Below are 17,500 nucleotides of genomic sequence, written 5' to 3' on the forward strand. Positions count from 1 at the left end.
TTGTTTTTTTCTCATCTTACTTCAATTTTTTTCTTCGAGATGTCATCTTTGCAATCTTATTCAAAGATTTCCAGAAAGAATTATTTTGAAAGCCAGTTTTTCTTTATGAATTTGTTTTTTTTTTAGAATTTCTTATGTATTTTTCTTTCTCACTGTTATAATGAAAATTACAACAGACCACGAAGCAACTAAATTTAACCCTAAATTAATTAAGCAGGGCAATTCCATAGGCTGGTGGACATAAGCTTAAAAAATCAAATTCAATATATAGTCCATCTGAACTGTACATTTTAATTGTATTTGCCCTACTTATTGCTGGTTCTTTATTGATGTTGAGGGCTTGAGGCAAGAAATGGAATGCATTTGTTTTACATTTTTTTTATTTACACAGCCCAAGCCAGATCTCAAACTATTTAGTTAATACATTACCAATATATTGACCAATAAGTAAAAGAGAGGAGGAAACTTATTCAGAATGTTACCTTTAAACATAAACTGGTGTCTGAAATCCTACTCATATTATTACAGAAACTGAAACATGAATCTTACACACATTATTGAATTTTTAGTGACATTTATGTTGTTGACCATACATGGACAAAATGTAACGTGAGTAACCACTTTATCTGCACCCCTAGTAAAAACCATGTGTTCTTTTTTTTAAATTATATACAAAGTTTGTCTCCCTATACTTCTTTGAAATGGATCAACTGTCATAAAAGCCTTGTATGAGGACACTTTTCACTTATGTCGACTTTTCATTTTATGCATGTCCAAATCATGTAACATGAGTAACCAACACATTTCAAAGATTTGCCAGGAGCATAATAAAATTTCCCTAGTTTTGTTTTTATACAAAGGATAGTCAGACTGCATACTATGTTGTGATAAAGAGATGTTTAGTTCCTATCAATAATAATGGAGTTACAGCTCCAAGTATGAGTCAAGGTGTCTCCAAATGTAACGTGAGTAACCATGGAATAGCCCAGCAGACCAATTAGAATGAAAATTTATCACCCTCATAGGAATTTCATCTCCAAAAGACTTTGTACACAAAGTAAAAAGTGAGCCATTTTCGTCATGACATTGTCACGTAAAAAGCCATGTGGCGTTACGATGCTATATCCGTAGGTAGCAAATTTGGTCTCAAAAGTTGCGCTAGAATTAAAAAAAGAAAGTCATAAAATTCACCAGTGCTATCTTTGGGTGTGTCGGAAAAGCCGCAGGGGGGGGGAGCATATCATGCCCCCAAGTCATTTTAGGGTTGACAAAACATTTAAAATTTCATCCAATTTTGATGTAAAATAGAAAGCCATCATTTTAAAATTTCATAATGTCTTAATAAAGAAATAGGTTTTAGAAGCTTGAACATTTTAATATAAGCTAATCATATAATTTCATGAAACAATGATATGAATGACACTCATTGTATATCAAGTGCAACAACTGTGCACGTCTATGCAATTGAAAGACAGTACATTTTTCTTCTTGCCGTTTCCTTTTACTTTGAAAGGATTATTTTCTTCTCATTTTTCCCATTACTGAAATGCCACACATTTCTGTTCTCATGCACTACATACATTATACTTTACTGTATCTATAAATATTTATTTACTTATCATTGCAAATAATAAATCAAGCTGTCAATTGGTGACTATGTAGAGTCATATCACTTCTCATTATAGAGGAATATATTTCAGTAAAATGAATTTGAATTAATCATGCTAACCATTTATCATCCGATTATTTTCCTTTCAGCATCTCTCACACACTCATGTCCATATGAAAATTTATCACTAAATTAATTCTTATTCATTACAAACTTTGTCAAAATACATTCTACTGTAAACCACAAGTGAATATTATAGAAGGAATGATTAGGGGTTTACATTCATAAATGCTTGTATGCTGGAAATCATCAATCCTGAAGCTGAGATAAGAATAACAATTAACACATCGAGCAATTTACAGAGTGGGCATGAGCACTTATTAAATTGGCTTGTCACATTAAAATTATCAATACAAAGCTCTCAGCTCAATAGAAAAACTCTTGAAAAGTGAAAATTTCTTTCCCGACCCACAGGCTTCATTATTCAAAATGAGATTAGATTTAAAGCTTTGCTTATTTTCACAAAACATTTTTGTTAAACATAGTTGATAAGCAAATAGGAGCCATTGACGATACAAACCCACTGTATATTTGTTTTATATTCCATCATATATAGAACATTTACATGTAGTTTGTTTATTTGACAAACAGGAAGCCCAAGATGAAATCATGATATATTACTACAATGACAAGTTTTAACATTATGAAGATAAAAATCATATTTTTCATTGTTTCATTTGATAGAATACAAAACAAATATTGGGTGCGTGACATCTCATTCTTTCACTTGCATATCTCCTTTGTGAACTGTTTTGTGAAATGAAGTGGGTCACATTCACATTTCCTAAATTTTGTATTTTCTATAAAAAAAATTTAAAGAAATTTTCAGTATTACGTATCTTTGATTTTTCTCTATCATTCAAACTTTCCAAGCAATTTGTTTTTGGGGTAGACTTGGCCTTCAATCACTTGACGATTAAGTTTTCTGTGTTGATTTTATATCAAGTCTTGTTTCATTGAGCTATTTCAAGAATAAATGTGGAATCATGCAACTACAATTTTTCTCTTGACCAATCATATGGCACCATTTCTGTAGCAAACTATAGTACCATGTAAAGGTCAAGTTCATCCCAATGATTGTACATGCTGATTTGAATTTAAAAAAAAAAGAATCAATCTAGCATAATGAGGAAATTTCATTAAACCATGATGTGAAAAAAATTAAGAGTTTAATTTGATGAAAAGCACTTGAAAGAACTCACCATTCTCTGTGTATATTCCAGCTGTCTTCTATGACCTTGATGACCCTGTAGTAGCTCACTTTCCATCTGTGAATGTTCCTTGCATAGATTCTCTATATGGAAGCGCTGCTCTTCCAATAATTTTTCCAACTCCAAGATCCTCTATTGAAAGAATGGTTAGAATAGGATTTGAAACTTAATTTCTTTCCACTTTTGTGATAATAACGATGATAATAAGTTTATCTGCTTTTTTACAGCATCTAATATATCAGAAGATTCAACTGAAACTACTCTTTAATAAGATTGTAAAGTTACCAAAGTTTTCTGACAGGCCTTAACAAATACCAGATGGAGTTTAACATCATAAATAAAAAGCAAAAAAAAAAAAACAATACAAGTAAACATACCTCTTTATAGCTCTCTTCTGTCTCTTTGGAAGCCCTGGTTTTATTAATCTCTTTCTTCATCTGGTTGTTTTCTACTCCAAGTTTATCTATTTCAGTAGCTTTCATGTCTGCCAGTACCTTGTATGAGGATACTTCTGCTTCCATTTCAGCTAAGCCCTTCTTCATATAGTCATCCCTCTGAAAAAAGACAATATACTATAGAACATTATAGTGGTACATAAGATGAAGAGTGGATCCTAAACTACCAGTGTACAAATGGGTGCCTTAGGGGGTCTCTAGCCCTTATCCCCCCCAAAAAAAAAATCTATAAAAAAATAGATTTCCCACACACACTGTGTTGTACCCATCAAACAATTTGGTGCATTGATTATGACACTGTCCTAAGCACGCTATGTTTCTTACCATGGAAGATAGAGTGTATGTCATTATAAAATTGATAATTTCAGAATAATAATTAGAAGGATTATAATTGCAGAAAGAAGACAATTTTAGGAAACCAACTTCATCATTGGGGTTCACTGATTTCTGTGAACACATGAGAATAGCAAAGCCCAAAAAGATGAAGAAATGAAGCAAATCTCTGAAAGAAAAGATAATTTGTAGAAAGTTGCAAGTATGGTACAGTAGTAAGCTGTATTTCTTCAGTAATAGTTCTTATTCACAGCTTAGAATCAATAAAGAAACTGGTAGCCATATTTTGGTTTAGAGTATTAATCTTTTCTAGTGGCAGAGGTGGGATACTATATCTATTCAGCTTATAATTACAATATATATTTGTCAATCATATCAGTCAGTATGAAAGTAACTCAAGACCTTAGCTCCTGTATCCCTTCAAACAATGTGGCATCTTAATGTTGTAGTCTTATAATATATACATGTACCTACATGTTCTAGAAATGTATTAATTTTCTGCTACTCTTTACAAAAGTTATATCACACATTTTTATGGAAATAAAATGTTCACAGTATGCTTCCAAGCAACGTGCTACATAACTTTTTAGAAGCACTTGCCCAGTCGGGCAAGTAAATTTTTAAATAGTTGGACTATACTTGCCCAAAAATCTATTTCATTTGCCTGAAAAAAATCATTGAAAAAAGAAGTTTTACCTCTTCAAAAGAAAGTTTTGCGGTTTTATAAACCATTGACCTTTTTCTCTCTTTTGACATGAACTGATCTACTTTGTTATTGCATTTCTTTTTCCAAAGTGATTTTATCTTGCCTGCCATGACCAAAGTTGGGGTCAATATATCATATCGACCCTAATTTTGGTCATTCTACTTTGAAAATTTTGCTTGCCCAATTTGGGCAAGTAGCTTTGGTCTTTACTTCAAAACACTTGCACGAATCTAACTTTTACTTGACCCGGGCAATCAGGCAAGTGCTTATGTAGCACACTGTTCCATTCTGTATAAATTATTATCAATAAAATCCAAGGAACATGATTTCTTCAACTAAAATTAACAATATATTTCTGATTGCATTGTGAAAGGGTACTAATGCTATTCTAATGCACATGATTCTCAGGCACTCAGTGCTAGAGCTCCTAAGGTTTTACTTCCATTTGAAATTAGATGTGGTTAAATTACCTGCTGTAATTTCTTGTTATCTTCTTCTTTTTCTTCTGTTTGTCTTTTCAGTTTCTCATACTGTTCTTCCATTTCAAGAAGTCTTTGTCTCATATTAACATTGGTTTCCTCAAAATTCAATATGGTCTGGAGAGAAATACAAAGATATACAGAGATAGGAACTTTGAACCAATTAATCCGAATCTAATCAGGGCCCTGCTACTAAATAGTGACAGTAATAGAGGGTTTTAGGAGCAGTGAACGTGAACGACGTAGCAGTCCTCTGATCCTTCGAGTCAACGTCGTCGTCTGCCTTTGTTCACTACAGATGCGAATACTTTAGATTTCACTCGACTTGTACGTGTACGTACGTCCACATGAAACAGCGCGATAACCAGCGGGTCATGACACGCTGCGCGACCCGGAAGATCTGGCGCACCATCGCCTGGCGACCCGGTCGGGTGATGCGAAGGTGCAACTTGTGCACATGTGCCCTTTCACTTGCTTTGATTCCTTTTTACGCGAGTTAGGATATATTTCGATGTATATTTTGGAGATCAGAAAGCAATTTCAAATATGATAAACATAATTCATCGTACAACTTACATTAATTTTGTGAAAAGTCTCTGATAACTGTGTTTTAAAAGGGAAAGGTTGATCTTCATGCTGGGCTTGAACGGTTAAAATGACGTCACTCACGTGCACGTCGTCTATGATTTAGGAGAACCGCAAAATGGATGTGGCGAGGTTCTCGATTTTGAGAGTGGACGTGTGTGAGGACGTGAGGCATATGGCAGGCCAAAAAATGACGTCATTTCGTACCAGTTCACTATGTGGACGTAACTACCATTGTAGCAATGCTCAGCAATATCAAAGATCAAAATCAAGGATTCTGTGGGAGTAGCCATTGGATGGCAAATTAAACAAGATAGCAACTTTATGCAATGTTGACCAGATCTTTGTAAATCCCATATGTAAAAATGAACAACATGTATGTTGAAGTTGATCAACCACATGGTTCTTCATTTATCATTAAACTACAATGACCTCTGTGACCATTGACCTAGTAACTACAAAATATGATTCAGGCCAATATCATTCCCATAAAGTATGCATGCATGAGCAAATTTTTTCATTTGATCTGCTAGATCTTCACTAATCTAAAAATTTAATTTTCGTGTATATAATAAAGTGACCTTTTTGACCTTTGATTTTATGACCCCAGAAACTAGTCAGATAATTTCTGCTCCCATATGTATATGCATTGTAAATGTGAAACTCAGAAAATTTAAATAAAGAATATGTGAAAAAAAATAATAAAATGAAATTACCTCTTGAGCAGACTGTAGCACCTTTGAAATCGAGAAGATAAATGTCATATGATCCTGACTAGCTAATAAATTTTCCTGTTATAATACAAAGAAAACACATTGCAAGAGATACTGAATATAGAATTATTATTTAACAAGCTAATCTGGGCCCCGTCTTACAAAGAGTTACTATTGATACGATCAATCGTAACTCTATGGAAATCCATCAGTGCCATAATTTTTTTCTTCGAAATATTTGCACAATGTCCTCTGAATGCAAGGAGAAGCGCAGTGAATTTTCAAGAAAACAATGAATGTATGAATATACACCATAGCTAGAAAATATTTTGAACAAACGTGCATAATAGATGTTGACGTTGCTGGCCATCCAAAGTTAGGATTAAACAGATTAATCGCAACTCTTTGTAAGACAGGCCCCATTAACAACTTTTTGTATAATGCACATGAATATGAAATATATGAATATAAGGTTGCATAGAGTTAAAGCATTACCATAATTGATCTGCATACATGTATGTACTGACTATAAGCTACATCCGTGCATAACAATTACTAAACAAAATGGTTTTTAGTGCTTTACAGCATATCATAGGAGATGGCTTCCTTGACAGTAATATTTTAATGGATGAAGTAAAATAAATTATTAAGAAGTTAATAACAAATCATAACAAGATATGATAAAAAATATTTCATGGCATGTTCACATTTACATAAGGGCAATTCTAAAACTCTCTATATGTGGGACCTTTATGAAAATATCCCAGGGGAGGGCACTTACATTGACGAGTGGATACCATGCGCGACCAAAAAAACATGTAAAAAGGATGTCTTTTTCAAGATGGGGCACGTAACGTACGTAATGTGATAAGGGTGTCAAAAACACAAAAATATTGAAAAAAGGGTATCTATTTCGCTCGGAAAAATATATGTGTTTAGGGTCAAATATGCGGGGATGATAAAACAAAAACAAAACGTTTTATAAAGGATGTCCTTTTTGCCCCAACACTACGTGTTTAGAGTCCGATTTGCGCGAGATGTGGAAGGTGGGGCCGTACTTAACCAAAATAATGGTGTGTAAAGGTAAAACCGATGACCAACGGACCCGTGACATAACAATAAAATATCGCTGTTACTTGTTTAGGGGTTCATTTCAGGGAATACTTGCCAATAGTATCGTTTTGTTTCCAATACTTTTTAAGGGGCGCATTTTCAGAATATGGAAAATACATTGCTGTACTTGTTAAGGGGCTCAATTCTGCGAATACTTGCCAATAGTATTTGTTTCCAATACTTGTTAAGGGTAGGGTTTCACATGCCAATACTTGTTAAGGGGTGCATTTTCAAAATCATATGGAAATACGTGTTTAGGGTGCTTTTCAAGACCCCGTGGTCGCGCATGGTATCCACTCGTCAATGGAAGTGGCCCCTCTGGGGAAAATATGAAATGCACTCAAATGATCAGAACTTCATGAGAAAAATGAGGGTTGGGTGTACAAAACTGTTGATTATTTTATGAAAAATGTAAATATACCTCTTTGCTAGCTAACTGGTCCAACTTTTGCTTCAGCTCTGGAATGTGCATATACTGCATAAGAAAAAGAGAGAAAAAAAAATGAACCACTAACCCACATGGCATTATATGCAAGCTATGGCAAATACTGTAGGTAAACAAGAATGACAAAATATATAGTACATGTTTATTTCCAACTGAATCCTCTCTATCATTGTATTCTCTTACTCATTCTTAAATGTTCTCTCTCTCTGTCTCTCTCTTTCTCTATCTGTCTGTCTGTCTGTCTACCTCTCTATCTCGTTTATAATAATAATAATAATAACGGCATATTTACCCAGAGTAGCCACTTCAGTTCCGAAAACAGTTCTCCCAGCGGGCCCTGCTATTATTATTACCCTGATAGCATCTTGGTGGGTTTTTTCTATGTATCTTAACTCCACACTCCTCTCTTGAAGCATTCCCCACTTCATTCATCATTCTCCTAATATTGTCATGATTCTAATCAACTAGGGGATCTCTCACACAAGCCAAGCTTTTTAGTATATCCTATCACTTATTGTCACCATTCTATCCATTGTTATTGTTTTATTTGTCTTAGTGTTTTTACTTGTAAATATTACATTATGAATGTGGAATATGAATAAATCAAACCAATCAATCAATAATGTATATATGTGTATGAAATAAATAGATGGATTCTCAATTGAACATTATCAAAATTTATGCCTCTACAATTGCCAAATTATTTAAAAAAAAACATATTCGATCACCACTAAAATTGTCAAACTGATTCACGATCCCTAATCAGACCGTCAGTCAAATATTTCTGTTTCAGTTATGGTAACTCTCCAAGAAACTCGGCAGGACAGCTTTTTGCTGGTAAATGCCAAGCTGGTACTGTATATAACCGATTCTATAAACATTTCGCATCTAGGTTGATCAGGGATAGAGGCTGAAGGCTTATATACCCTTTTTACACAGGATTTTCTTAACCCCGGACTATCGCTAACCCCGTACTATCCTTAACCCCGTACTATTTTTTTTTCCTTTTCACACATGCCAAATTATTATCGCTAACCCCGGATAAGGAATGCTTGCTTTTCACACACGAAACTCGCTAACCCCGGACTAGTGGTTTTTGTCGATCATTCGTAGTACAAGTACTTCACTCGTACCTTTTTACACACGCTAAAATTTCCTTAACCCCGTACTATATAGTACGGGGTTAAGCTTAGCCCACTTTCGTTTTACACTAGCGATCTTAACCCCGTACTATCGCTCTTAGCACCGCAATTGCTGGGATAACCCTGCTTTTTTGCAGGGCCAAATAATCCCGTACTAAAGGTGGGGTTAGCCCACTTTGCAAAAATGCTGTGTAAAAAGAAAGTGGGCTAAGCTTAACCCCGTACTATAGGTGGGGCTAAATTGCCATTTAGCCCCACCTATAGTACGGGGTTAAGGAAATTTTAGCCTGTGTAAAAAGGGTATAAGACAACAGAAATTACTCTTGCTTCTTTTTTTTATAAAAGTGGAGACAATGGCAGAATAGAGATTCAAATTCACAACCTCACCACTATGAGTCCAATGCTCTAACCACTAGACCACACGACCCAAACAAATATTTATGAATTAATTTTGGAGTTGATTTGTCAAGCGATTCTTTATTTCTTATTTATCTTCAGGTATATGATGACCTCTAAATCTGTGACCAACGCTCTGATCATAAACACATCTGACTAGTTTTTTAAGGTAATATAGCAAATGGCTTTCAAGTTACTATGAGAATGAAAACGGGACAAACAGGTCGACAAATAATCACGGAACATAATCAGGGTTTCCATGGTAAAACAATTTGATAGTGTACATATGAAAAAGTATAAAGACCTCCATTTTTTTTTTACAAAAAACTTTTTCATAACAACACTGAATATAATATAACAACCACCTATGGTGGGCAGAGTCAGATGAATCATGAAAATTATCTAGACAAAACATATTACTTACTGAGAGTTGTTCAAAGGCTGTATGAAAATGAATATCACTTAAAAAGTGTGATGGAAGAGTTGATGATTCCGGTGCTGAGTTGTCTTTGGTCTGTAAACAAAAGAAATTTATATTCCACAATGGATTAGAACCGGTCTCCCCAAAAAAAGACATCAACCAGGACATTAGTAATGTGAGGAGGGGCTGGCCATTCTCAATCTACGGTCCTAATATGAGAAGAGATAGATAATACAAATCTGCAGAAAAGTAAACATTGTGAATCTGATTAACATTTAAATTAATGTATAGTAACAGTGCGTATCAAAAAAAGTTTGCACTTTGAAAAAGCCCTGGGAATTAAAGAATAAACAACATGTGGGTAATTTTTTAACATATATTCTTGGGTCTATCCAATGACAGTGAAAGTTTGAAAAAGCCCTGGGAAAAGTGTGGAGAAACAGGTATTAAATGAAAAATGAACTGTAAACCCACTTTAAATGATACAAACTTAGTGAAAAAATGCTGGAGATGTCTGAAATAAACTTTTGTTCAGATTCAATTATGTCCTCAGATCCAGCTGGCACAAAAAGGGTAAAGGTTGTGCTTAATAAGTGTTGAAATTTCAATTTGGGTGGCAAAATTGTTACAGAATGCTTGAATGTATCCGTTTAATTTCAATTGACTAAAAGTGCAAGGGAAATGGATGAGAAATTTTTCGCAGGGTAAGTTTGATTTCGCCCTTTCCCCTTTACAAAGCGTGAAAATGAGCATTTCTGCGCAAACAGACTTCTGAGAGCTTTACAAAAATGGACAGTGCTCACTCAAGTGTAACATTCTGTCAAAACTTTTACTTGCATTAGATAGATGAGACCCAAACCCAAGATTATGGGAAAAAATTACCCACATGTTGTATATTTTCTTATTCCCAGGGCTTTTTCAAAGTGTAAACTTTTTTTTGATACGCACTGTATAGAGCTCACACAGATATTTGAAAAATAAATACCATTGTCATGGCGACAATGACCCTGCCCACATTTTGCCTGTAGTACCAAATTTGATGACAATAATATGACGTAGCAGCATGACTCTGCAGAACCTAAAATATTGTCCAGTATCACCTGTTGGGGAATACAATTATAGAGTAATCTGGATATATATTATAAACCTAACCCTAAGACCCCCCACCAAAAATGATAGGCATCTTCGCTTCACCTTCTAATATTGAATCTGTGTGCCAACTGTTATGACAAACTGGAAAAAAAAGCAGAAGTTACAGGTATTGCCAAATTTTCTACAAAAATATGGTTACCATGGCAACCAAGTCTCCACCCACTCCAAAATCATTAGGCGGCTTTGCTTTACCATAATGGACCTTCAAGACAAATCAGAAGATAATTGGAGAAGAAATGCAGCCAATAGAGCACTCACAAGGACATCTCTGCTATTTAAAAAAAAAAAACTTGTTACCATGGCAACGATGTCTCCGCCCACACCAAAATCAATAGGCGGCTTTGCTTTACCATAATGGACCTTCATGCCACATTTGAAGATGATCGGAGAAGAAATGAAGCTGGTAGAGCGCTCACAAGGACATCTCTGCGATTTCCACAAAACTCGTTACCATGGCAACGATGTCTCTGCCCACACCAAAATCGATAGGCGGCTTCAGTATACCACACTCAAACTTCATGCCAAATTTGAAGATGATCGGAGAAGAAATACAGCTGATAGAGCGCTCACAAGGACATCTCTGCTATTTCCACATAAACTTGTTACCATGGCAACGATGTCTCTGCCCACACCAAAATCAATAGGCAGCTTTGCTTTACCATAATGGACCTTCATGCCACATTTGAAGATGATCGGAGAAGAAATGCAGCTGGTAGAGGTCTCACAAGGACATCTCTGCTATTTCCACAAAAACTTGTTACCATGGCAATGATGTCTCCGCCCACACCATAATCGATAGGCGGCTTCGCTATACCACACTCAACCTTCATGCCACATTTGAAGATGATTGGAGAAGAAATGCAGCTGGTAGAGCGCTCACAATGACATCTCTGCTATTTCCACAAAAACTCTTGTTACCATGGCAACGATGTCTCCGCCCACACCAAAATCGATAGACTTCTTCGCTATACCATACTCAACCTTCATGCCATATTTGAAGACGATCGGAGAAGAAATGCAGCTGATAGAGCGCTCACAAGGAAATCTCTGCGGCGGACGCGGCGGCGCGACAAGGCCAAATCCATAGTCCTCCGAACTCTGTTCGGGGGATACAACAATCATTACTTTTGAAAATACATTCTGTAAAAAAATTAAAAATACTTTCATCTATTACAATAATCATGGTGATAGTTGTAACATTCACATTCATGGACATTAAGAATAGCTAAATTATGGTACTGCAGTTCTCCAGGTTTCTTTTACAATCAATATTTCCACTTTGAATGAAATTTCCTGAATTCCAGGAAATTTATACCTCTTTTCCAAAATTTCTGAGAAATAAAAAAAGTCTCAAGGAGGTTCAAGGAAATTTGAAATTAAAACTGACACAATACTTAAATGTAACAAGTTACAATAAATATTTGTTATAGAAATATTTGCACAGTTTGTAGCTCGAAACATTTCTATTTGAGATTTCTTTTTCCCCCAACTCAGGAAATGTGTCGACAAAAGCTGTCTTATATAATCCTCTATTTCTGGCCACCTGTTCTACTTCAGGCTTGCATGCTGTATCACTTTTAAAAGTATGTTTAGAAAATGTATTTGAGCGATTCCATATGAGTCTTACGGGACATTTCAACAACAATTTCTAGTCTCATAGCTGAATGCTTGAGCAATAAAATTTCCTTTTTTATGTCAATGATAAAGCTATAGTGGGTAGTCATGTAAAAAAACGATAACCAACAAAAAGTGTTTGATCATGAGTGAATTAGAGGTGAACATGTTGTGTGTAATACAGGACTCAGAAATGTCTCGTACGACACACAACATTTTCACCTCTAATTCATCCATGGACAACATATTTGTTCATTGTCATTTTTTACATGACTACCCAATAGTACTTATTATTACCACAAAACCAATTGAAGTTTTTCATTGTTTGGACAGCAAAAGTTGGAAAGTGTTGTGAAAATGGCTGATTTAAAGAGTCCAAGAAATGTCACTGAATTTCAGTTTTAGGGGTATTAGTTTAGGTGTAGTCCAGACACTGTTAAAGGACAAGTCCACCCCAACAAAAAGTTGATTTAGATAAAAAGAGAAAAATCCAACAAGTATAACGCTGAAAATTTCATCAAAATCGGATGTAATTAAAATAAGATAGTTATGACAATTTAAACTTTCACTTATTTTTCACAATACAGTTCTATGCACAACTCAGTGATATGCAAATGAGAGAGTTGATGGTGTCACTCACTCACTATTTATTTTGTTTTTTATTGTTTGAAATGTACAATATTTCAATTTTCACAGATTTGACAATAATGTCCCTCTTGGTTGAACCACAAAATGTTTAAATAATTCCACATGTTCAGGGAGAATTAAAACCTTGTTTCTCATGACAATAAGGAGAAAATTGAAATATTTTATATAATAAAATACAAAAGAAATAGTGAGTGGGTGATGTCATCAGTCCCCTCATTTGCATACCGACCAGGATGTGCATATAACTGTTTTGTGGAATTAAACGAAATTTCAAAATGTCATAACTTTCTTATTTTACATCCGATTTTGATGAAATTTTCAGCGTTTTGCTAGTTTGATTTTTCTCTATTTATTCAAATCAACATTTTTCTGGGGTGGACTTGACCTTTAACAATTAAACTCACTTGATTTTTATTGCTATCTGGTGAGGGAGCTGTACTCCTGCTCACAGATGGACTCCTCTTCTCCCAGGTGTCAGCCATCTTGGCTAGCTTGAGCTCCTGTCCGAGGGTGTCTTTCTCCGCCTGGAGCTTGAAAGCATAGCCTGCCTGCTGTCCTAGCTCTTTCTCCAATTCAGCAATCACACGCTGTTTGCTTTTTAACTCTTCCACCTATATGGTTGGAATAAAGATATAGTGAAATTTCATTACATTATGAGACATGAGTCTGACTATTACTTATGGCAGCCATAACTGGGAGACTTCAAAAGGAGATCAATATCACTTAACTGGTTTACACAATGAGCAAGTTATTGCTATGTCAGTACATCTTTTGTTAAGCATTCTTAAATCCCCCAATTAGAATATACCATAAAACACAACATCCATACTGATTTTGGTGTATGAATATTCTCTTCTCCAAACAATACTTCCTGAATCAATTCATTGCAATTATAATTTTAATCAAATTAAGGTTAACCAAAATCATTTGGGCATCTTGGTGGAAGCTAGGCAGTGATTGCTGAATATAGCTTCAGAAATTTCAGGAATTTCATGAAATACCTGGTTTACACAATGAGCAAGTTGGTGCTATGTCAGTGCATCTTTTGTTAAGCATTCTTAAATCCCCCAATTAGAAAATACCATAAAACACAACATCCATACTGATTTTGGTGTATGAATATTCTCTTCTCCAATACTTCCTAAATCAATTCATTGCAATTAATTTTAATCAAATTAAGGTTAACCAGAATCATTTGGGCATCTTGGTGGAAGCTAGGCAGTGATTGCTGAATATAGCTTTAGAAATTTCAGGAATTTCATGAAATACTAAAGTACATGCATGTTTCGAAAAAACAAAGGGTTGCATTGTACCTTATTAAGCTTGTGCACAACTTGTTAAAGACACAATATTATGTGTCTTTACATGTACTCAATGTACATAAGCACACACATATATGCTGCATTAAAAAAAAATTTACAGCTTCACTAATTATAAATCTAAAAACTATATAGTATACATTTTTATTCAATCTGCATGAAAAATCACAAACTGTTTTAAAAGTAACAATTTATATCTCAAAGAGGTAAATAATAGCAGGTCAAAAATGAAATACTCACACAAAATTATATCAAATACAAGCAATCAAGGTGGTCTGTGATTCCAGTAAACAAACATAGGCAGTTATAGCTTCAGTCGAACACTTTGTTGATCTTTTGTACTTTGATCAAAGTGCATTTAAGAAATTCAAAGTTCATGGCTTGACAAATTCCTTTACAAAGGATTTGTTATCTTGAGATGCAAAGTTTACATAAACTATTGATGGAACAGATAGTTTTAGAAATTAGACTATATTTTTTTCACATTTTTCAATGGTTAATATAGGCCAATGTATTTCTTGGTTCTTTTCAAACAATACAAAAAAAACAGAAAAGATTAACTGTTCTATTAAAAAAATATACTAAATGCTAGATATAAATGCAGAAAATAAATGAATAATTTAATCTTTCAGATTACGAGATATGAATTGCTCAATATTATTTTTTACAGACTTTGCAGTCCTAATGCAAATCATCAAATCACCATTTTAGAGCAAAAATATCAATTCAAGTGTCAAACAGGTCCACAAACACTATTTAACTCAACTGGTGAAATATTGTTCAGAGCAATCGAACTTCAGTGAGCATTGTATAACCCTAGTTATCTTTCTTAGTTTTGCTTATTAAAAATACCATACTCTTATTACTCTTCTTACTCCATGCTTGTTACTACTCTATATTTTGGACTAATTTAACCACAAATTTCATCTTGGTGCATTTATGATATTTCCATAATTTTTTTCCTTCACACTTGTATCAAAAGGATGATTCATCAGTATACTTTCTAAAGATGACAGAAGTTGAAAAAACACCTTAAAAGACAAGTCCACTCCAACAAAAAGTTGATTTGAATAAACAAAGAAAAATCCAACAAACATAACACTGAAAAATTCATCAAAATCGGATGTAAAATAAGAAAGTTATGACATTTTAAAGTTTTGCTTAATTTCACAAAACAGTTATATGCACATCCTGGTCTGTATGCAAATGAGGAGACTGATGACGTCATCCACTCACTATATCTTTTGTATTTGATTACATGAAATATAAAATATTCTAATTTTCTCCTCATTGCCAAGTAAAACAACGATTAATTCCTCCCGAACATGTGGAATTACCATTGTTTAATACTATATGGTTAAGTCAAGTTGGTCCGTATTGTCAAATTTGTAAAAACTGAAATATTGTATAATTCAAACAAGGAAAAACAAAATAAATAGTGAGATGATGGACATCATCGACTGACTCACCTAGTTGTGCATATCACTGTTTTGTGAAAAATAAGCGAAACTTTAAAATGTAATAACTTTCTTATTTTACATCCGATTTTGATGAAATTCTCAGTGTTGTGCTAGTTTTATTTTTCTCTATTTATTCAAATCAACATTTTTCTTGGGTGGACTTGACCTTTAATTCTATTTGGCTATCATGCACAACAATGTCATATGGGGGTCACTGTCAGTTGCTAAGGACCTTGTTTACCATGGTTATTTCAATTCTATACAGAAGCATTCACACTTCATTGCATGTCAATTCAACACATCAACCACAAAAAATGATTTCAGAAGAACAAAATTAACACTGTCAAAAGGTTATATATTGTTCACTATTCATTCAATGAGGGAATGCAATACCTGCAGTGAGGTGAGGTTTATCTACCTAGGCCATTTTGGTTTAGCTAGGGCCTATTTTTAAAAGCAATATTTACCATCTAAACTACATGCAAAGTGTTATATCAGACTTCAATATATACCAAATATCCCATCTTTAGTACATAGTGTTCTCATAATTTAGATTCCTATTGCAAATTCGATCATTATAATTCTGTTATTTTGATTTGTAATCATCCTTCAGCCTGTGCCGCTATAAAACATAAAGGTCAAGTCTACCTCAGAAAAAATGTTGATTGAATCAATAGAGAAAAATAAAACAAGCGTATTGCTGAAGATTTCATCAAAATCAGATGTAAAATAAGAAATTATGACATTTTTAAGTTTTGCTTATTTTCAACAAAATAGTTATAAATGCACAATTTATTCACATGCAAATAAAAGAATCAATTATGTCCCTCACTCACTATTTCTTTTGTTTTTTATTGTTTGAATCATACAATATTTCAACTTTTACAGATTTGACAATAAGGACTAACTTGACTGAAGCATAAAATGTTAAACAATTCTAATTCCACATGTTCAGGGCAAAATAAAACTTTGTTTCACAGGACAATGAGGAGAAAATTAGAATATTTCATATTTCACATAATAAAATACAAAAGAAATAGTGAATGAGTGATGTCATCAGTTCCCTCATTTGCATACTGTCCAGGATGTGTATATAACTACTTTGTGAAATTAAACGAAACTTACAAATGTCATAACTTTCTTATCCGATTTTAATGAAATAACAGTGTTGTGAATTGTGCTTGTTGGATTTTTCTCTTTTTATTCAAATCAACTTTTAGTTGGGGTGGACTTGTCCTTTAAATACTTATTAATAAGGAAATATAAATAAATAATGGATAACCATGTCCGGATTCAAATAGGGAAAAGGAAAAGAAACAAAAGAGAAGGTAAAATCCAATGCCAAGTGCTATCTCCTCTGGAAGATTTCAAGCCCTCAAGTGCTCTATGTTTACACTATCAAATTACAATAGAAGGTCATGGGGTCATGGTGGTTGCTAAGGATCTTGTTTAACATGGTTACAGCATTCTGGCTTGGTCATGGATCAGCAGGGGTATACGTTCTATGAGAAGCACACCTGCTGATATGGAAATGTCAATATAGATCAGCACAATATGAATTTGATCGTGATAGGCATGAGGTACTCCAATCTCAGATTGAGGAGCGAAGTCTTAGTTCTGCACTTGTGCATGCTGGTCA

The 17,500-nt window shown here is 34.2% G+C and overlaps 1 protein-coding gene across 5 annotated transcripts in view; it reads right to left on the reverse strand.

The window, feature by feature from the left end:
• The window catches only part of LOC129272803 (centrosome-associated protein CEP250-like), a 68,096-nt gene that overhangs the window by 44,546 nt on the left and 6,050 nt on the right, over positions 1–17,500 (reverse strand). For all 5 annotated transcript variants that reach the window (XM_064107961.1, XM_064107964.1, XM_064107963.1 and 2 more), the window contains exons 3-9: positions 13,487–13,693; positions 9,672–9,761; positions 7,686–7,739; positions 6,155–6,229; positions 4,845–4,970; positions 3,258–3,434; positions 2,872–3,012 (exon numbers count right to left, since the gene is read on the reverse strand). In XM_064107961.1, the coding sequence (XP_063964031.1) occupies positions 2,872–3,012; positions 3,258–3,434; positions 4,845–4,970; positions 6,155–6,229; positions 7,686–7,739; positions 9,672–9,761; positions 13,487–13,693 (870 nt within the window). The remainder of the gene's footprint in view (positions 1–2,871; positions 3,013–3,257; positions 3,435–4,844; positions 4,971–6,154; positions 6,230–7,685; positions 7,740–9,671; positions 9,762–13,486; positions 13,694–17,500) is intronic.

This window comes from Lytechinus pictus, chromosome 12 (assembly GCF_037042905.1).
Source record: "Lytechinus pictus isolate F3 Inbred chromosome 12, Lp3.0, whole genome shotgun sequence".
Classification (NCBI taxonomy): Eukaryota; Metazoa; Echinodermata; class Echinoidea; order Temnopleuroida; family Toxopneustidae; genus Lytechinus; species Lytechinus pictus.